At 46.8% G+C, this 21,051-nt stretch overlaps 1 protein-coding gene across 1 annotated transcript; it reads right to left on the bottom strand.

The window, feature by feature from the left end:
- Positions 1-1,281: 1,281 nt before the first annotated feature.
- On the bottom strand, positions 1,282-21,028 carry CSUI_006132 (exportin). Its single transcript, XM_068066297.1, has 22 exons — positions 20,251-21,028; positions 17,229-19,388; positions 16,396-16,533; positions 15,673-15,816; positions 14,409-15,024; positions 13,361-13,554; positions 12,658-12,706; positions 11,731-11,940; positions 11,212-11,315; positions 10,552-10,731; positions 9,651-9,849; positions 8,672-8,791; positions 8,057-8,222; positions 6,820-7,101; positions 6,051-6,135; positions 5,549-5,616; positions 5,021-5,136; positions 4,025-4,119; positions 3,429-3,613; positions 2,749-2,899; positions 1,868-1,960; positions 1,282-1,406 (listed from the first exon to the last, which is right to left on the bottom strand). The coding sequence occupies exons 2-22, from the start codon at positions 17,343-17,345 to the stop codon at positions 1,344-1,346; spliced, it is 3,375 nt and encodes a 1,124-aa protein (XP_067921718.1). The 5' UTR covers positions 17,346-19,388; positions 20,251-21,028; the 3' UTR covers positions 1,282-1,343.
- Between the last annotated feature and the right edge of the window lie 23 nt (positions 21,029-21,051).

Below are 21,051 nucleotides of genomic sequence, written 5' to 3'. Positions count from 1 at the left end.
TAGACCATACAATTCTTTCTTCGCCACAAACAAAGGGACGTGGTCTGCATCGGTTGAGAAGAGACGCAGCACCGGCACTCCTGTGCTTTTAAAGCTAAAGAACGTCAACGGACGAGCGGTAGAGTAAGGAAAAAAATGTCCACTCCCCTCCAAGCTCATTTTTTCTCTCCGCCCTCACCAACTACCACCAAACAAACCGAGCCAAGGTCGACAGGCGAGAAAAAGAAAGAATGGTCACGTAAATCAAAACCTTAGAATCATGCAGACCGCTGCACCGTTGTGCACCATGGAGCAAAAAAAAGCACACCAGGGCATGGAGAGAAGGAGAAACAGCCAGCCAGCCAAACAGAGCTGAGCTATTGTACGCTATTACCTGGTCAGATACCACAAGCAGACACAGCGGATGTGAGTTAATGTCAAGGACCGGTCGAAGTTGCAATGCCACTGCTATCCCTCACGGAAGAAAGGCGTACTACAGACCAACATTGAGACTCAGCATCGTAGTCTGCCCCCCCCAGCCGTTGCAGTCCCCGCGAGCAGCTCCCCGCGTTTATCCCTTGTTCAGTGCGAAGCTAGAAAGAACCTCAGACTTCAATTGCTGCCTCCTCCCGGTTCCCTTCCTCCGCTTTCTCTTCACACAAAGACACCGTTGGCTACCCTCCGCTCGTCTCGCCATTGAAACGAATTGTTTCTTCACATTGCTCTTCAGTTTTCTCCCCTCTCTGGACACCGTGTCTTTCACGTCGTTGTTCCAAGTCTGCCAGCGTTCTTCTACACAGCCTGCCTCCTCGGCTACTACTCAAGCTTCCTGTTCTTTCCCTCTCTTTCTTTTCGTTGATCTCTGCACACAAGGTGCCCGTTCGCTGTGCTTTACCTGTCGTCTCACACTCGCGAACTAACGTCTGTCTTGAGCTTTTGTTCAAGAAATTGCTCCGCCACTGTACAGCCATAACTTAGCGTACCTCCGCCTTGCACCAGAGAAAAAGCCGAACGAAAGCTGAAACCTCCGTCCCATCAGAAGCGTGTGAAAGACACGGAGGAATCTGATAGAAATTCCACACCTTGCCAGGCTCTCTGCTACTCAGGACATCGAAAAAAAGGCATTCGTTCATAGGTGTGATAATCGACCAGGCGTGAAAGAAACATAGCCCAGCCTTTAGAAGACCCCTTCTTGAAAGCTAACAGTTTCGACTGATCTCCTCTTCTCACTGCCACACCGATTTCTCCACCCTCCTCGGTAGAAACAGCTCTGATGTACAAACGACCCCTCCTTCGCCGGACGCTTCCTGTGTTGCCTCAGGGAGGCACAGGAATGGCTCGGAAGAGGAAAGCCAGCACAATCTTCAGTCGTCGTCTCCTCCGCGAACAGTGACGGTTGTATCGTACTGCGCGATCATGCCCGGAACCTGCAAGTTTTCACACGGCAAAAAAACTTTCGGGATGAAGCAGGAGATCCTAGTTTTATACCGGGGTGTATAAGGGAGGGTTCTATACGCATACATAAGCATCTCCGGCGCAGTCCACACTCGTACGTGAGCTCCTCCCGAGACTCGTTCTATCTCACGATGTGACTATACATCCAGCCAAATCTGTGTTCGGCAGTGAACATCGTAGTGTCGATGCATGTGCGCCACGTTGTTAAGTGCCTTTCCATCTTTCATTGATACACGAAGACCATGCCTACTCGGCAGCCTGCTCCTGCAGGCAGATCCACCATATTCTTGTAAGGAAATCCATCCGGAACATTGCCATCATGTCCAGCCATTTCACCCCGGAGCAAAAAGAACCGGACAGAAATCACTAGCAGAGAACAGAAGGCTTATGACAGCAGAAGGATGCTGTCTCTGATCAAACGCCTTTCCCGTACCTGCATCTGTCGTTGTCTCTCAAGCTCACGAGCACGCGCAAGAGCCTCTTCACGCTCTGCCTCAAAAAGGGGATCATTATCTCCAGCAAATTCCTATAGAGACCGACATGAACACAACGCATCTGTCAAGGCTTCTAATACACATAAACAGGACACGATTCTCAGTATTATGTAAAACACCGTTCTGCAGAGAACTCGAAAATTTTCATTCCGCTCGCATGTTGATCTACGACAAAGAGAGAAGCGAGTGTGGGAAGAAAATGTAGCACGGTCCAAGGCACACAAGAACCTGAAGAACAGTCCTTCACATATCATCCTCCTGCACCCTACTTGACGAGAAAACGGCCAAAGTACGCGAGGTAGATGCGGCTACACTCAGTAGGAACTCGGAAGCAGGATAAGACAATAGCGGATTCCCTTACATTAAAGCAACCGATATGAAGTGTATTTACTATACTAGGTCTTCGAGAGCAGCGCGGAGGATTCTATTCGGGGTGCAAAGGTAAGAGAAGTGTCAGGCCTGACTCGGTGACTAATCCGACGACGCTTGGCCACAAAAACGGACTATGATGACAGCTTTGATGGGAGTTTCCGGATTCCTCCTGAAAGAGTACGCTCCATCCTCTCCTTGGTATACATGTCTATATCGGGTATACACACTAGAAGATCCATACAGAGAAGTACGGGAGAGATATAACGGGGATACGACCGACATATAGCGAACGAAAGCGAGACATTACGTAGACACATGAATGTACTAAGGTATCTCAATCGCACCGTATCCTTTCTGTACAGACGCCTTTAGCCCAGCAAGGCTGATTATGATACACGGGTAGAAAAAACGCGTCTTGCAGTTTGATTTCTTTAACCCACAGAGTTACCTTGAGAGATATCAAGAAATCGCGGATGTGCTGCTGGAATCGTGCAGGCTTTTGGTCACGACAGTAATTGAAGAGATCGAGAACAAAGGCCTCCACCTGCTTTTTATTGACCGTCTGAAAGCTTCTACTCAGCAAATCAATCAAGCTCTGCCTGGAGAATGACATACACAAAAAAATGTGGAAACTGACATCGACGAGAAAACAGAAGAGAACCTTCACACACATACTAACCCTGCATGATAGATAAAGTTTTGGTACTGCTTCTCTTTTCCAGGGGGGTCACCAGCAACACGGAGGGAGGCACAAGAGAAGGGGCCGAGGTAAGAAATTCTGCCAAGGCAGGAACATCTCTTCCCTTCCTGCCTCACTTCCTGTACCTCCCGAAAGCTCACACGCTCTCTCGGAGAAAGACGCATCCAGCATACTTCTCCGAGATGATGGAGATCACTGTACAGACTAGAGTGTATCTGCCAAATCAGCTCCTCTGACTGGCTAAGCATAGCCCCTTCATGGTATATCTATTCCAGCGGACAAATGTATCCTAGTACCCGGAAAGCACTAACAGAACAAGGCAGAGTCAATTGTACAATATCACAGAGAGTGCCTAGAGAGACAGAGAGGAATTCTTTCTCCCTACTTCCCTTTTCTTCTGTCTTGCCAGGTGTATGGTGATAACTCACATGACGTTGTCTCGATCAAGACCCTTAGAAGCATCATGCACAACACCAAACTCAACGATACGCAAGAGATGCATGAAGATCAAAGTCTGGAATTTGAAGCCTGAACGATGAAGCGTGTCGGTGAGAACGAGTAAGGTTTCTTTCATGAGACTGAAATAAAACATATTACAGAACTCTGGGAGGACCTGCAGGACAGAAGGAAAGAAAAAAGAAACACAAGGTACCAACAGGATCAAGAAGATGTCGTGCGGTTTCGGCGTACGACGGGTGACATACAACACATGAAAACGCGGATCAAATATGAAGACGTGAGAAGCTACAGAGGTACAACGGGAAAGCTTATCATCATCAGTTTACAGTCAGTAGTTGTATTCTCCTGTCTGCACCGTGGTCACTCGCAAGTCCCAGGGTCGGAGATGCAGATACAAAGACATCTCTATCTAAACGTACACATATAGATATGTGTACACCTTTACGGCTAGGAACATGACAACACGTACGTATCCTTGCACATCCCGCAAAAAGAGCTTGACACCGTGCCGTAGTACTCAGAACGCCGGCGTTCTCTGCAACTATCTTCTCATGTGTAAACGCACCTCTCTTTTTTCGTTTATAAGCTTGAGAAGGAACTCGTAGGTCACCTGAAGGCCCTGTTCTGCAACGGAGGGATGTTCGTGCTTGAAGGCCCACACTGAAAGAAAGTCGGCAGAGAAAACAGCACCTACACAACAGCGTTATGCCAACTTAAGACATTAACTGACTGTATCATTGTTAGCCTGGCACCTGCTTAGTACTAGATGAACGCGAAGCAAGACTCCTTTAAAATCTGGAGACGCGGTTCACTTCACTCCTCTCTTCTGCGAGAAAGCAGGAGGGGGGAGACCGGAGAAGGTGTCTCCCTGTCCGCGTATATTTGTTTTCGTATGTGCACATGAGAATGCACTAACAGAACAGAGGTCGGCTAAGACGCCTTCATCCCTCTTTGACGCTGCAGAATAGAGACCCAACCAATTTCTCAGTTTTTGAAGAGAAGCGTCCACGCTCCTCTCCACGTGCGTCGATCACAAACTATACGCAGCCCCACGTGCAATACGTCAGAAAACGGAAAAGCAACCACATCACGATATACATGCCTACATAGATAGTATATATGTATCCACACCATATCTTTGACAGAGTGGTGATGCAGGTACGAATGCCGGTTCCGGTTACTCGGGAAGTCACACACACGAAAATATGTGTGGCGGTAGTTGCATGCAAGTAGACTCCTCCCTACTGTCCTGGAGCTCCTTAACTACTCAACTGTACCGCCACAGTCTTTCTAACCCTTCTCTTCATCGTTGTATCATCGCAGCAGCATTGTTTTCACGTAAAGAATCAAAGCATAGAATCTCGAGCGCCTTGGCTCGTCTCACATGAGTTCATTGCCAAGTACGACGAGTGAACCGTACAGCCGCGAAGAAGTATGTGTTGTAGGCCACATATATTCCCAAGCTGCACTGAGAAGAAACAAGGCTCCGTATAGACAACTAGCAGCTAGAGAGAAGTATAATTCTCAACTTCGGACAAGTAGCTGAGCCAGGTGTGGTTACCTAAGGATTCGACGTAAGCCTTTAGTTGATTGGAGGGGAGAGCGAAAAGGCCATCGAAACAATACTGGTTGCATGCCTTCAACATTTCGTAGAATTTCTCACGGTGGTCTGGATAGCTGAGAAGAAAAGAACGATCCACATTCGTAACAAAAAACACTCACTCGGTGTGAGTCCTCAGCACCTAATGGGTCTCCCCCGAGCAAGACGACTACTCCAAAGATTCTCGCTTTCTCTTTACTACTGGTCTATGCATGTACATGCGCATGTATGTACTTACGTGATCAGGGTATGCGTGCTAGGTTATGATATGTTATCTTCCACGTCTATCCACACGACTTGCACGTACGAAGGTGCGTTCCATATCAGCTAACCCCGTCTTGTTCTTCAATAGTCTAAGGCTTGCTTCTCTTTCACATCGTTTATTTCGGATCTTGCGCAAAAGCTACGGCCGTGTAGTGTGAGTACATATCAAAGGCAGTAGAAGTCATCCTCCACATCTCTGCACCGTACCGGATCTCCCGCACTCACCTTTGGAAATCGATTTTGATCATGTCGAGTGTCACTTCGAAAACAAACTCGAAGATAGCAGGTAAAACCTGAAACGAAATGAGTGACAAATGATCTCACTCTAATTTAGATTTCCACGTAATACTTTCATACTTGACATCGCCATTCTCGTGTATATTGTACACTGGCACAAGTGCATCTATCTGGCGAACAGAAGACACATGTACACAGATAGCATACGTCAACGCGAAGCTAAAGAAGCATTATCTAAAGTAAAAGTACGCCTCCCCCTGAGAACACCCACACTCACTCGTAATCTCAAGATGGCGTGTTACTCTTAGGGACAAGGCTGTTGTCGCTCATCGAGATCAGAGTCGCGTCACATTGAAGAGACAAAAAGAGAAAGACGGAACACAGAAGGCATAGCGAGAACTGCGGTCTGGATTCCAGGGGGCACGAGAAAAGGAAAGACAACTTGAAGGAGAAACAAGAGAAGCGACCGAAGAGAAGAAACGTCGCTTACTGGAGAAATATGTGAATCTAAGCGAGCCATCAAAACAGAAAGAAGTGTCAGAACTTCACAGTCTCGTGTATCCGGGATATTGTTCCTGAAACACACAAGAAGAGAAGAAGTATAAAGATACGCCAGCATATGAGGAATAAAAATGACTCCCTTTCTCGGTGTGCATGCAAGTTCTCTGTATAAAAGAAAGCACTTGAACGTGCACATGAAGACACTACTCATCACTCTAACGTCCCTTGGCACTTAGACGCACCACACCAGCTCAACCTGCCTACATGACAAAATCTACGAGTACATACAAAAAGAAAACAGTTCCCAAGAAGCTTCAGCAACTGACCGGTCGCCGCATAGATCTCACTCCCAAAGAACAGGAAATGAAGTGACTCTCGGCAGACATACTAGGAGACCTCGGCACCGAGAGATTGAAAACCAAGACATAACTATTCGCGGTCGTATGCACGGCACTCCCCATCTTCCACGGTATGCAACTTTTTGATGCAACGAAAGAAGGAGATCACTTCATTGAAAAAGAGAATGCCGCCCAACTAGTGAAGCTGCTAGAGAAAACATGGTAAGAGACGAGCTTGGCTGAAGGACAGGATGTACTCTGACAACTGTTGACTGCTCGCGTGAGGAGCAGTATACACACCAGACATCAGTAGACCAGAAATATATGGTATGTATGAACTTACAAGTCCAGGTAACTGCACACAAGCGCTAGATGGAAGTGCGCACAAAGCAAGAGTTAGTCAGTCAAGCGTTTACATACTTGTAATCGGTAAGAACAGGCTGAAGGAGATCACTGAGAAGTTTCTCAGCGATTTCTTGACGACATCTTGGGCCTTCTTGAGCTGCTGTGTTGATAAAGGTTTCCAAGAGGTGAAGTGTCTCACGTTTGTACAAGTGTAAAACCTTGACCTCGCTGTGTTTAATACGTGATGGACCGCAACGCTGAACTTCTTGTAAGATACGCTGACTGTAGAGAGCATACACCTGCATCATCTCCTGGTATAGAATCATCAGCTGAGGAGTGAAAGCTGCCCCGATAGCTCTGAGAAACGAAGAGGACACCCACATTCAAACACCAAGGAAAGAAGACAATAGGAAGTGGATACGACCACGACGGAAGACATGAAGACTAACGACGTCTACCCTTTCCGGGGCTTTTCAGTAGCTACTTACAACACACGAGCTCCCAACAAAGAAAAGACATGAGGAGACCAAAATATCAAAACCAGTTCAGAGGGAGAAGATACATGGATACAGACAAACCGTATGCGACATGGAAGGTGTGCCAAAGGAGAAAAAAAAGAAGAGACAGATACCGTCCTGGCCAAGATGCGAACATAAGGAGTACTGGATAGGTAAGGCAGAAGAGTCCAGTACACATCACTTTCTCCGTTTGGCGACGGCAGACGACGATGCCTATTTTCAACTTGGCAAAGAAGAAGCTATGAGTGCGTAGGGAAATGTGATGGAATAACAGAAGGGGGGAAGGAGTAAAAAGGCACAGTATGGTGGACCTTCTTCTTGTTGACGGGCCCGCCTACGCCTCTAAAGACGTCATCCACATGCACGAAGCATAAAGTTCTGAAGGCAGGGAGAGTTAGCTACAATGCAAACAATCACGGACAGATACACAGGAGATACATTAATACATACACCCGTATATACATATCTGCGTACACATAGATCCGTACATTGTAGAGACTAACTAGTTGATATCTGACACATGTTCTCCTGCCAACGTAGAAGAAATACCTATGTATGTAAATCATCCTTCGGCGATCGAAATGTCATGATACGTATGCATACACAGACTCACACATGTTCCCCGAATACGCAGGAAACAGACACCGAATAAGAAAAATAGAAATAAACTGGCACTCTTGTTGTGGTGTATATGCACCTACAATCCTCCCCCCGTTTGAAAGAGATTTTAGAAAAGCTGACTAGAGTAGAAGAAGAAACAGTCTCTCTCCAGATATCAGTGAATCGATACGTACTTGGCGACACGCTGATTAATTCGAAGTATGTACACCAGACGTTTTGCCACATCAAGGGAATAGAGAATTGTATCTGGGCTAGCTTTCGCTGCTTCCATGATCCTCTTCCAGGTTGCATTGCTCTGCTCCATCAGTCCCATTACACACTGGGCCTTCATGGTCTCCGCTGCACAAAGAAAAAGCAGACCCAGATAGAAGCGCCGGGCTTGCAGGTTATCTTATGATGAAGGTCCGTCCTTCTTCAACAGACATCGCAGACAAGAGACGACCCCGAGATGGGCGAATACAGTGAGGCCGACGTCACATGCAAGAGGAGTACGTATAGAGGAAAATAAGAGGGCCGTGCCACCGCAGAAGTGTGGGCGAGTAGGTTCAGTTCCACATAAGGGAATTCACCTAGCTACCTTCTCCCTCAGACGACTGCATGTTTTTGAGAACACGCGCCTTTCCTTCTCTAGGCGGCTATACTGAGGCTCCGAACGCGGGCGCGTCAACGAGCTCAGAAATGACTTGCCCGTTCATACACTGTAGTTGCAGAGACCTACTTACACCTCCTCTTTACAGACGAGAGCAGTCTCTGCAGTTGTCATGTATCCGTAGAATCTGAAAGCTTACGAGTCGCCGAAATGACGCGAGCAACTGCCTCGAAGAAGAGAAGATTCTGTTTCTCATCCAGAACTTCTGTCTCCTTTGTATGATTCGCGATGATCTCCATGATAAAAGGCTCTGGCTCCTCTGAGACGAAGAATACAAAACTATCAATCTCAGAGAGCTTCCACGAGATTAAGGAGTTACACGTACAGTCGCTGCAGCTATCTCTACACCTTTCTTGCCTATCCGCACCGAATGCTTACCTACCCTCTCCGGTACCTGCGTGCCACAGAGGTCATACTCTCTGCCTCGATCTCCCTCTATATATTGGTATGAAATAGAAGGGAAAGACGGAGAGATCACGCTTTGTTACTACGCTTATACAATACACAAATGCCAGGAAAAGAACACACTGGAAAGAACTCACTGTGAAGCACGAACAGATGGCCTACTTTCATGTATACACCAGAGTTTGATAGAACACTTCTGCTGACAGCCTGCCCGTTCATTCGTTGTTTCGATATCTGTATCACGCGCAGAGAAAAGAGCCGAGAAGGTTTGACTTCCTAGTTCTCGCTTTCACCCGTTTCCCCCATTAATTCTCCTTCCTTTGTCCATCTCGACTGTACATAATTTCAGATAAACAGATGCATTCGCCTGTCAATTCACACAGCTATTGAGGTGCATCGGCGCAGATCTGAACGTCACCGGTGTCACCCCCGTACTGTTAAGCCCAGTTGGATCATTCGGAGTGGTCGAGGACGGCCACGAGAAACAAGTCACGTATCATCTGTGATATCTTTGTCGTGTGCGATATACGATTACATGGACAGTATATATAATACTGGTAGATGCACCTACACATGGATCCACAGGCATATTCCTACATCTAACAGACAACCCGTGTATATCTAAATACTCCCAATACACACAAACCTTGGGCATCTCAGGCGACACCCAAACCTCCCCACACTTCTGTTCACCCGCGTATCTCTATACGTACCAGGTCGAGTAGCGGCCATGGCTTGCTTGCATTTCTGCGCGACTTTAAGAAATGTTTCACACGCCATATCCTGTACACCTGGGAAGGTCTCATGCATGAACTCGAAGAGCTTGTGTACGACCGTTTTCAGAAACTTCCAGTGTGCCTTCAGGAAGCGGGGGTACTGACCAACGACATACATAATATTACTCGCTACTATCTGCATCACACAGCAGAGAAGGAATCCGAAACGGGTGGAAGGCCACTTTTTCGAAAAGTATTAATTCACCATCTTGAGAAGATCCTCTACTGTCGGCAATCGACAACAGATTCAGATCTCATCCCTGTCACAATGATTCTCTTGTATGAAAGAAACCGCCCCAGGCTTCCTTGAATCAATGGAACGCATCAAGAGTGGTCACCGACAAAGAAGACTGTCTAGATGATCTGCCGATAAGAAGAGCGCGGAAAAGCTGAGTCGAATTCGTGTACATGAATGCATGAGACAGCCGTAAAAGAAAGCGAGGTGCGTATATAAAGCTGGATGACATTCCTACGTCACTGTCTCTTTGTAAGGAGTTAGAATGGACACAGGACGTCTTCACACCAGAAAGTCCTTGCCTTTTTTCTGCAAGACTTCTTCTACCCTCAGCTACAGTAGTTGCTGCTACTTGGCACGACCGGCCTACTATGCATTCTGTCCCTAGCCGGTTGAAGACAAATGCCTCGAGATCAACCAAGTTTCTTCGGTAGGCGGCCGACGGAGATGTAACCCGCTTTTCCGCTACGAAAAGCGACGATGGTAAGAAGAAAGAGCAACATCTGCGAGTCTAGGGCTTGAATGCAAAGAAAGTTCAGTCCTTCGGATAGAACAAAAACCCAAAGAGCTTTCCATTAACCGTAGGGTAATTGTTCTTCTCACCGCTTTATCATCTTTTTCTTTCATGAGCTCGCAGAGGTTAAGAAGATTTCGGATGACTTGAACGAGAAATCTTCTTTCTATATCTTCTCTCATAGCCCCGCTGATGGAACCAATTGAATAGCAAAGTCGATTCAAGGCAGTAGGATTCCAACCGCCCAGTTGGACTGGGGCTTGCATACACTACAAAAACGCAGAAAAGTAGGAGAAAAAAAGAAACAACGATACCAGGAAGTTACCCTAGCCGTCGCAGCTCCTATCATATAGTCTCGTATACTTACTGGGGAAAGTCTCCCTACACTAAAGAGAAGACATAGATGTACAGAATAAGTACTACCGGGACCGAGAGCGTAGCGAGGTATAGTAAAAGCTTCTTTGAGGACTGCACACAACATGGGAACTTATCACAAGAGAAACAGAAAAGACCCACTGTCACAATCATCGGCACGCCTTCTCCTATGTGTCCACAACTCCCAGGCTAGCTCTACTATGTCTACAGACCCGCGGGCACCCCAGAAGACACGAAGTCGGGGTAAGTGAAATGTCTTCCGAGCAAGAACATTTGTTTCCGATGCCGAAGGCCCGGAGCAACTCCAGACACATGAAAGAGCTAAACCCTAAACCTCGGCCAGCACAGTGAAGTCGGAAAGAAGAGTCTCTTACTTCTGCGTTGAGAGTCTCTAACATGATAGCTTCCGTCTCTTCCTGACCCAGATTTGTAAGGAGGACTTGAGTACAGCGCATCGTGTTGTACAGCGCCACTTCGGCTGAAAGAGAGAGAAGAAAAGACATGCAAAATACAATCCTCTCAAACGATTCTGTGGGATGCAAGAAACTGAGAGAGGAATTGAACCAGAACAGAAATGGGAAAGTAGCTGCTGTCCTACCTGTTCTTCTCTCGCGTAAGTATACACAGATGTAACTTACGTATGTTACACACATATTTTTGTAGACACACGTACGAGTTAAGTTGTATAACCACTCTTAACTCGTTCCGCTCTCCACGGCTGAACGGATCAGGACGTCGCACTCTACTTTGAGGAGAGATACGAGACGACATGTAGAACGCCATCATGTCAACCGCCTCGTCTTTGTTCGGTAGCTATAGTCATTTGTCCCCCCTAGGCTGATAGGGCATCCTTCTCGAAGAAAGTCACACGAAGTTGCTTTTCTGAGACCTACCGGTATCTACTTCATGATCTCTCGTGACCTCCCCCGTCTCCTGATCGAACTGTATGTACACCTCCTGGGGCTTTGCCATCTTCTTGATCATGACCTTCCTGACATCATTGAGGACTCCCGAGTACATTTTCACTCGCCAGGACAAGTCAGCAGAGTTGCATGGAAGGTTGAAGCCTTCTGCTTCCTTCACTATGTTAGCATCGGCTGATCCTGAGGAGCGAAGCGAAACGGCACGTCACAGTGGTCAGCGATCTGTTTCCAAGCAGGCCCGTCCAACGCAGGTACTGGGACACCATTCAAGCTGCTGTCTCGAAATGAGAGAAGAAAGGAAAAAAACAGAGGGAAGCAAAGAACTCATGCACCTCTGTTTCAGTCTTTCCACAACCTATACTCCGGCCTAGCAAATCTCGCTTTTCCTTTCCAGGCATGAAAACCCCTCCGTTTCTCGCTGCATCAGAAATATATCTCGCGACTAAGTGCGTGATTCCTGCTTGTGCGTGCCAGCCTGCTCCCACCTTCCTATCCGTGTGACGTGCGTATCACTCAAACAGACCAACTTCTCACACAAACAAACCTCAGGTGTCTTTTTCTCTCATGCCTAGGAGACACACGAAAAGAGAATGTGAGTAACAGGGAGCGAGCGGTGCCTAACACCCAGTTCAGAAAGTCAACTAGCATGCCATGACAAGTGAAAAAGAGAGACGCAGTATAGGATTGCTCAGTGTTGCTCGAGAACGACCTAACTAGCTGTTGGCACTGATATACAGAAGGGGCCTGCGAGCATACACAACTGCGTAGTGACGAATGACTGACTAACAACGTTCACTCTAAACCCTGAAACGGCCACGGAGGCAGCGGGTAGGAGCAGTCGCTTAGAACACTTGTGTCCGGAACGAGTTACCGTTGGAGTAACTTGAGCGACCTTACCCAGCATTAGAGGCGCTTGGATCTGGCTAGCGCCATTCCTGTTCTGGCTCTGAGATCGACATAAGATTGACACAAGACAAGACAATGTGTACCCTAGTAGCCCTTGTCCTTCTGTCTCCGGCAGCACAAAGAAAACGCACCAGAGCGCCAGCCTAGTAGTAGTAGTAGGGCCGAGAATAGAAGCAGTCATTCAGAAGCTAACAACAGGGTGCACACGCGTGAAATCATCAAGTGTGGGGGCGTCGCAGTATGTGTGTCTACACTCTTCTCGCGTACCAACAACGAGAAAAATGGAAGAAGACAAGAAAAACCGTTGAACACACAGCAGGGAACGACTGTGAATACAGGCGGCACTCATGACTGTGCTTTATGCATCAGTGAGTATAAATTCAAGCACCAGATCTATATGCATGCAAACACTGAACGCTGTTAAAGGCGGTTCTTCTGCTATGGGATGAGCTGCAGAAGCGTGTAAACAGCATCTCCTGGTACGTGGAAAACATTACACGGAAAAAAACAGGAAGAAAAGATCTCATATAAGAGCTTTCGACTGCGCCAGCACGAACTAATTACGGGCTACGGAGACTTCATCTTCTTTACAGAAGTACTTGAATCTAGTACGGCCGCCTAGTACCTGTTTTGAAAGATGATCTGTTACCATGACTGGGCTGCCTGCCTGCCTGAAGAAGAGGTTCCCCCTTACCTTCACAATATCATGAACTTCATTGAGAAGTTTCTCAGCAAAAGAAAACCAGAATTCCAGGCATATATGAAACGTCTCCTCGTGTTGAAGATCGGTCATTAAAGCCAACTGCTGTAACATCTGGACGCATGCATGACTGTTTCTCTCCTTATCAAGAGGCTCGGCGATCGTCTCTCTATGATTCTTCAGGAACGCTGGAAGGAGACACGAGAAACACGTGCAAGAGTGCAGTCATCCATAGGCTCTCTCCCGGCATCCCTCCGACACTTGTACGGCTGCGAATACTTCGCCTTTTATTCATGAGGTATAAAGGCATATAAGGAGTAATGTATATCGTGTCATAGCGGCCTAGACGTGATTGCCCGTGTGTGCATGCATTCAACTTCCTACTCCTGCCACGACTACGTCGAGTAGCTCCAAACAGAAATCGTGTCAGCTCCTTCCATGGAGACAAATGGCCGATCCTGTTCGATTCAAAAACCTACTCTATCTGAAAAACATGTCCTCTGTATGAAGCGAGAGAGACCAAGAAATGAAAAGGATGGCGGTAGAAGCCATGTTATACGGACGAGACAGGTAGACAGACAACGCAGAGTACAGAGGAGCGGATAACCAAGTGTATGCGTGCCGTCAAAGCACGTATGTTTGGCCAGGTATGAAACACGAGAAAGCGAATGAATGCATGCACAATTCTTGAATCCCAGATGACGAGAAAACCCGCGAGATATAAAGCCTCACGACAAGAAACTGCACTAAGAGTGCCGATGAAAAAACCCACCGGACATAGAAGCCGCACATCTAACTGCGAACAGATGAAGGCCTTTCCTCAGCAAAGACAGGCTCGGCCAGGGAACTGCCGCCAACGTCACAGACGGGCAGATAGATAGATAGATATAGATGAAAATAGATAGATAGACAGATATATACAGATGAACACAGATAGGGAGATACAAAGATGAACATTCCAACTGTTTTCTTTCATCCCCCCCAGGACGACACGAGCCAGAGAGATCCATTCAAGACGAGAAAGAGTGTCAGACGTTCTTACCTGTTAAGCAGAGAGAGAGTTGACAATAGATGGTTTCCCAAAAGAGACGCATCTGTGGAGGAACTTTTCCGACATCTTCAAATCTCAACGTTTGAGGAGGTAGAGCCAAGACCTTATTAACTAATTGAAGCCAAAAGACGACAACCCTGTCACGGAACATATTGATCCCATCGGGGCTTAACTGAAGTGATGCTATCTCTGTGAGGCATCTTAAGCAATCAGCCCGGAATTGAGGGGCCTCCCAGAAGTGGTTCAGTAGGGATTCGATAAGATCTGTTTCAAAGACAAATCCTAGAGGAATCCATTTGAGGAAATGCGCGAGACATTTTAATGTTTGCTGAACAAGACTTTCTTTCATTCCCGCTGGATTTGCTACATAACTCTTTAGGATGAAAGTACAGACATCAAAGACTTCTTGGAATTGGGCTGTTAGTTGACCTGCAAGCTTCTCAACCTTCTTGGAAACCATATCCGTTCTCCCAAAGTCGAACACTTCTTCGGAAAGCATATTCAGAAGTCTCATGTTGTTCTCGCATATCGATTGGCTAACTTTACTTGCTTGACATAACTCTGTTATGAACCCTGGCCACCGATCTGGCCATTCCTGTTTTACAATCTGAAGAGTAAAAGAAAGATGACAAAAGATGAGAAAAAGAGGAAGTTGAAAAAAAAAAAGAGACTGGATGAAATAGAAAGAAAAGTTGTAGGTGTATCTGGAAATGAAGGCCCAACACCGAAATTCAAGAGGAACTTAACAAAAAAGCCCTGAAGTCGAGATTCAAAGAAAGAGAAGGACTGGATACCTATCTGCACCGGACACGATAAAGCCACAAGTACTCCAAGCTCCCATCTACAGGAACGGATCTCTCTACTGCAGTTGGAATACACACGAAAGAGAGAAGCCGCATAGAGGTAAAAAACGAACAAAGTCAGGGAAGGTAAGAAATGTGAAGGAGATATACATGCGCGGTATTCCAAACACTTTGTTGGCCGGGTTACACAGGTATGTAATGAAAGACCTTCAGATTTCTAGTCATTCCCCTTTACTCATCGTTTTCCTGTTCGCTAGAGAAAAGATGTGAGCTGTCCAAGTAAAGAACTGTCTTTACATCTCGGTAATAGCGAATCCTCTCTCTCTTGTCTACTGTAGACGAGCAAGTCATTACTTACTCCTGCCTAATCCGAGTAAACTAGAACAAATCGATACATGCTATCCTCTCTACTCTTTGAATGCCGCATGTCTGGCTGAGCTATCCTGTCTCACCTGAATGAGATTTTCATTCACTTTGTTGACGAAATGCTTCTCTGTCTGGCAGGTACGCTCGTCGCTAGCCAAGCGAATAACCAAGTCGGTAACGAAAACTTTAATGCCGTTTCTCTCTGCTTCTGGGAGAATATTCCACCGTGTCTACAAGAAGAATACGAGAAAAAAACACAAGGGAAATAGTAAGAAGAAAAGTACGAAAGAGAACGGAGAAACTCAACGGGTACTTGGAGGGTATAACATTAAGAATTGAAGAGTGTGTTCAGGTGTACTTACACCCGCAGAGCATGTGGATGCCAAGAGAAGTAGGGAATACGTGGAGAAGCCATGCAGTCTTCGAGTAGCGTAAAGACGTATGATTCGTATGTGAATACTGAAGAAGTATGAGGGCGACGGAACACAACAAGATACCTACGTATATACATACATAAATCCTATCGACAGAGCTACGAAGGCATCTCAGGGGAAGAGACATGCACGTGATCCACTCATGGACCTCCATCCAAACACACTCTAGTAAGAAGATACTACAAACCACACACAGCAGCATCGTCGCATCAATCAACAACAGCAGACTCAAAACTAGCTCTAAGCGTGCGAGAATCCTGTGTTTTTAAGACTTGCGGTAGAGAACCAACGACAAGAATATTCTTCATCTCATCCACTTCCATCACCTTCTCGGCCAAAAATCCCTCCTTCTCTCTTCTTCTTTGCCCTTCATACCTGGATAGTATTCTCTAAGATTTGAAGAGCGACAAACTTCGTGTTCGCGTCTCTCGACTTATTGAGAATGACGGCTACATAACTCCAAGCCTCTGGCATGTTCTTGAACTCCCCCAGAACTTTATGCGCGACATCTCTCTAACCCACAACAGCAATAGCATTCAAGAGCAGTTTCAAGGCAATCATTTCATCTGCAGCATGTCTGTCATCTTTCTTAGACGTCCACTGACATAATCTCGAAGAAGTTCCTGAAGAGCAGACAAAGTCTAAAAGCTAAGTGGTAATCAGATTGTCGAAGACAGAGGAACAAAGGAATCCGAGGGGCGAAGATAATACGGACACAGGCATAACTGGTGGATGTACACTGTGAGAGTAACGGAAGAAGACGAATGAAATGATGGACGGTGAAGAGAGAAAAGACAGAATAGGAAACCTTAAAAATCACCTGAGTAGAGAGTAAGTAAAGAAACCACACACCATACGCATAGAAAACAGATCTGTCTAGTGTGAGAGAGATACCGCAGTCCCTGCATCTGACATTTCCTTGAAGGATTCGAGGTTTTCGAAGCGAGACAACGGGGCTCAGACGCGCCCTTCTTGTAGCCACACCACGGCACAGCGTATCTATTCAAACAATCCCCTCTTCTATATGGCTGTATACGAGATATAGTGCATCTTGATGAAGTGGCGAAAACACCGACATCATGGAAAAATTATTGTCACTGTCATGGATAGATAGAGAGATACTAAAAACGTGATGCGCTGTGTGTGACATATATAAGTAGAAAGACTGCATGGAGTGTCATGAAGTATTCAGGCTTCGCAAAACATACCGAATGAGTGTCGGTATTTCCGAACATGGCAGCAACGACCTGATCAAGAAGCGCCACCTTGGCGTCATCGAAGGGCGTACTGCCGTCAAGAAGAATCCGAGGGTCTGAGAGCGCCATCTTCAATAGCTCTCTTACGTTCTCCTACTCAGATAGAAGAAGAAAGTAAGGAGTATGACTGAGAGGCAACAAGAGGGTAGGTCTGTGCTCTTTTTCTAAGGGTGAAGAAACGTCTTTCGAAGCTTCCCAAGAAGTTTCAAAGAGACGATGAAGAGAAAGTGAGAAGGAAGGAAAGGAAGTAGTCGCTGTGGGTGTGTGTATTCTTTCAAGTCTCCGCACTGTCCGTGTTACGCTTAGGACGTAAGATCCCGGCGAAGTAGGCTTGCTTCCTTGATTATGATCAATAGAAAAAAGAAAAGGAAGAGAAGAAGAAGCTATCTCTCTTTTTCACGTTATCTTGAAGAATGAAGAACTCAAGTGGTGCTGCTTATCACACTAGAAAGGAACGTAGAAAGTGCCAAGACAATAAGAAAAAAACAAGAGAAGGATTATGATGAGACCACTACATAAAAGAAAAGAAATGACGGCACATAATCCGGCGCCTCAATGGGGGACGGGGCATCAATACACCAGACTGCTCGAATGACGACAGAGACAGAGAAGCATGAAAGAAGGGCCTTCTTCTTTACAGAAGACACGATGAAAAGACCAGAAAGATGTAATTTCTTGTGTAGACCGTTGATTCAAGGTGGCGATACGACTCCTAGACGAAAGAAAACTTCTCTCTGTTTGACTTTCTACCGTGATGCGGCTGAAAGCAGAGAGGCAAAGGAGAACGCCTACTTCTGGAAGGAAAAGCAGGTGAGCGAGCTATCAAGATTTCTGAAACAACTTGTCAAGAGAAGGAGGATTCAGGAAGACGCTGGGAGAAGATCGCGAACAAAAGAATGAAAGAGAAGTCGTCTTCGCCGGTATGTTCTCTTAACCCTCGAAGGAAAAATTCAAACTGATGGAGAACAATCCACCCCCCTTGTACGACTCAAGTGTAGTAACACCAGCAGAGAGAAAGAGAAAGAAGAAAGGAAACCTTCACCAACACCACACAATTAGATCGCATGCTAGATCTATACCAACCTAGTCTTGTCTATTGACTAGATCATAAGATGTCAGCGATCACACAGGGGGGAAGAGAATGTCTCTTTTCAAGATGATATGCGCATTCCTCCTTGCTTTTCTCCTTGGGTTTCCCTGCCTTCCTCCTCAGTAATCATCCGCTACTTTTGCTTCTTCCTTGATTGACGCAAAGGAAAGGAAGGCTTGAAAGTCATGCCATTCAACTTAACGTGACAGAAATGAAGGATGTATCTCAATCACTTGGCTGTCGTGCAAACAAAAACGAGCCTTCTTGGCCTCATGTCCAAGATGAAAGAAAGGAAGGATACGAGGGAGGTGAATGGAAAACTTGAATAGTAGCTGGATAGTAAGTACGTGTACCTTCTCAGATGTATACAGGTGAACGCTGTGATTTAGCGCCCGTTGAAGCAGAGGACGTGCAACAGCAAGTATGCTTCACTTTTATGCCGACTAACCAATCTATATTCATCTATGGACAGTTATCGGGGGTGTATAGACAAAACGGAGCACGCGGTGTATAACATAGATGAGGGATGCATACATAACAGCCTGAGAGCTATCTAGGATGAGTCCCTGGTGGGAGAAAAAGAGCTCTGAGATTATGCTCCGAAGCATTCCTTGAGGAGAAGATGATCGGAAAAAGGGAGAGACAAAGACGAAGACCCGGCAGAAAGGAAAACAAAGACACCAATAGCAACGGCAGTGCACTGCTATGGGCGGAAGGCGAACGAGAAGGAGATCACGTAGAGAGATCAAAGCCGGGGAGGAAAAGATTCCGCTGTGAAGGCGAGGAAGAAACACAACGAAAGTGAGAGAACGTCTGGTATGAAGGAAAAGCAATCAGCAGGGAAGGCGGGAGCAGAGCGAGCTAAAGCAAAGTAAGAAAAGGACGCCTTTCCCGTTGAAGGAGAGATGCTGCTGCCGATCCTGTGGCACAACGGCGTGAAGTGGTCTCCGGTTGAGAGAGAAGCTTTGGAGAAATGAGAACCTCGGTACATGGGAGGGATCGAAAGTGTGTCAGTCTGTATCCTGCAAGGGTACAAGCAGACCGGAAAGAACAAGTAAACCAGAGAAATATGGGTTTATTTGTTATGTGTATCTGTTTTAGGTTGGACTTTCTTTCAAGCAGAAAATGCAAAGTTATGATAAGTATTATTTTGAGTTTCGAAACTGACTAGAAACATAGAGAAGAATCTCTACGGTCACAGATATACACAGATGGGGAGGAGAACCGAACAAAGTCACTACCGCGTTGCTTGCTCCTGTACACCACGATAAGAGAAAGAAGAGCAAAGAACGGACGGCGAACTGGAGCCACCCAAAGAACAATCACAATAACAAGCTTAGCTCCGCATATCGCGCCAAGCAGTGCACGTGACTAAGACCGCTCAGCGCAAGGCCGATGGTGGCGTGTGTGAAAGCTGGGTCCCTCATCACATACAACTGGATCACTGTGCCGCAAGTATTGCATTCAGTTGACTTACTAGTTCACTCGGGACACACTCGAGAACAGAGAAAAGACCGAAGGCAGACCCGTCACGGCCCTCGTGGAACAAACATCGAGAGTTCACAAAGCCCTCCTCGTGTATTACACCGCGAGACATGACGGCCGCGAGTGCTCAGAACATGTGAAAAGCCGTGGTGAACCCAACTCGAGGACAAGAAAAGACAGCGCCTACCGCCGTCAGGAACTAACACGAACAGAGGTCACCACGTAATTTGGTCGACGCCACTTATCCACGGTCCCTGAAAATTCGGGGGCCCCCTTGCACCCGAAAGGATGCACGCTTGGAGAAGGGGGAGGGGAGAAGGGGTCACGTCATTCATTGTGGTCGACCACCGCACCGGGAGAATGAAACACTTCGAGCAGTCCACGGGAATGAAGACCTACCAGAGCGCACCAAGGTCGCAGCGTGGCACGTTGTAGCGTGTACAGATCCCTCGCAGAAAGGGCCAGAGAAGCCATGGAGTGTAGCGCCTGAGATAGGTTGCACTCCGGCATACGGATACGGGCGCAGCTTGGGTCAGTCTCGAGACAAAGCGGATGCGACAGAGACGAAATCGATTCGAAAAACGGAAAACGGCTTTCAAACCTCCAAGTGGGAGAAACAGAGGCGTTGAATGCATATGCGCGGCGCACGCATCCTAGAGACCAAACAGGCCACATTACACGAGTAGCAGGCAGTATGGGACACGGTGATTTCAACTCCGATATGTGATTTGGATTCTCATGGACATGGTACGTCCCAGTAACGTGGGAGCGGAGATGAAGCACACGCACGGACGAATCTCTTTCGTAGAGAAAAACAAGTCTAAACTCTTGAGCAGCGGTTTGACTGAAGAGATACCAGCCCGCACAGAAAATAGAAAGCACGAAAAAGCATGATTTTCTAAAGACCTTTCAATTCTGAGCCGCTGTCGCTGACCAGCTGGACGCGGGAGAAAAGAATGCCGAGGTTGGTGTGGACTTATCAGGGAGGCCGAAAGGTTCTCGGGAAAAAAACCATGCATCTGCCTTTCGACGCGGCAAATGCTCAATAGACCAGGTACGTTATGTGGCTAAGTTAGAGGAGACACGGAGCATACAGCGAGGAATGCTGAAAAGAGGAAAAGAACAAGGCAACGACTCCACTCCTCTAGGTGGCGGTGCGCGGCCAAGGCGGGTCTTTCCATCGCGAGCGAATGCATCGGG

Source organism: Cystoisospora suis (genome assembly GCF_002600585.1).
Source record: "Cystoisospora suis strain Wien I chromosome Unknown contig_3065, whole genome shotgun sequence".
In the NCBI taxonomy this organism is placed as follows: domain Eukaryota; phylum Apicomplexa; class Conoidasida; order Eucoccidiorida; family Sarcocystidae; genus Cystoisospora; species Cystoisospora suis.
Note: the sequence above shows the minus strand (reverse complement) of the source record. Positions and strands in the feature narration are given on the sequence as shown.

Bases quoted from the DNA above. Each gene is read 5' to 3' on its own strand.
- CSUI_006132 (XM_068066297.1), bottom strand. From the start codon at position 17,345: ATGGCGCTCTCAGACCCTCGGATTCTTCTTGACGGCAGTACGCCCTTC. The intron at 16,534-17,228 runs GTATGTTTTGCG...GTTGTGGGTTAG, and splicing joins GAAATACCGACACTCATTCG to AGAGATGTCGCGCATAAAGT. The intron at 8,223-8,671 runs GTAAGCTTTCAG...TTCTTTGTGCAG, and splicing joins TCGCGTCATTTCGGCGACTC to CGGAGACCATGAAGGCCCAG.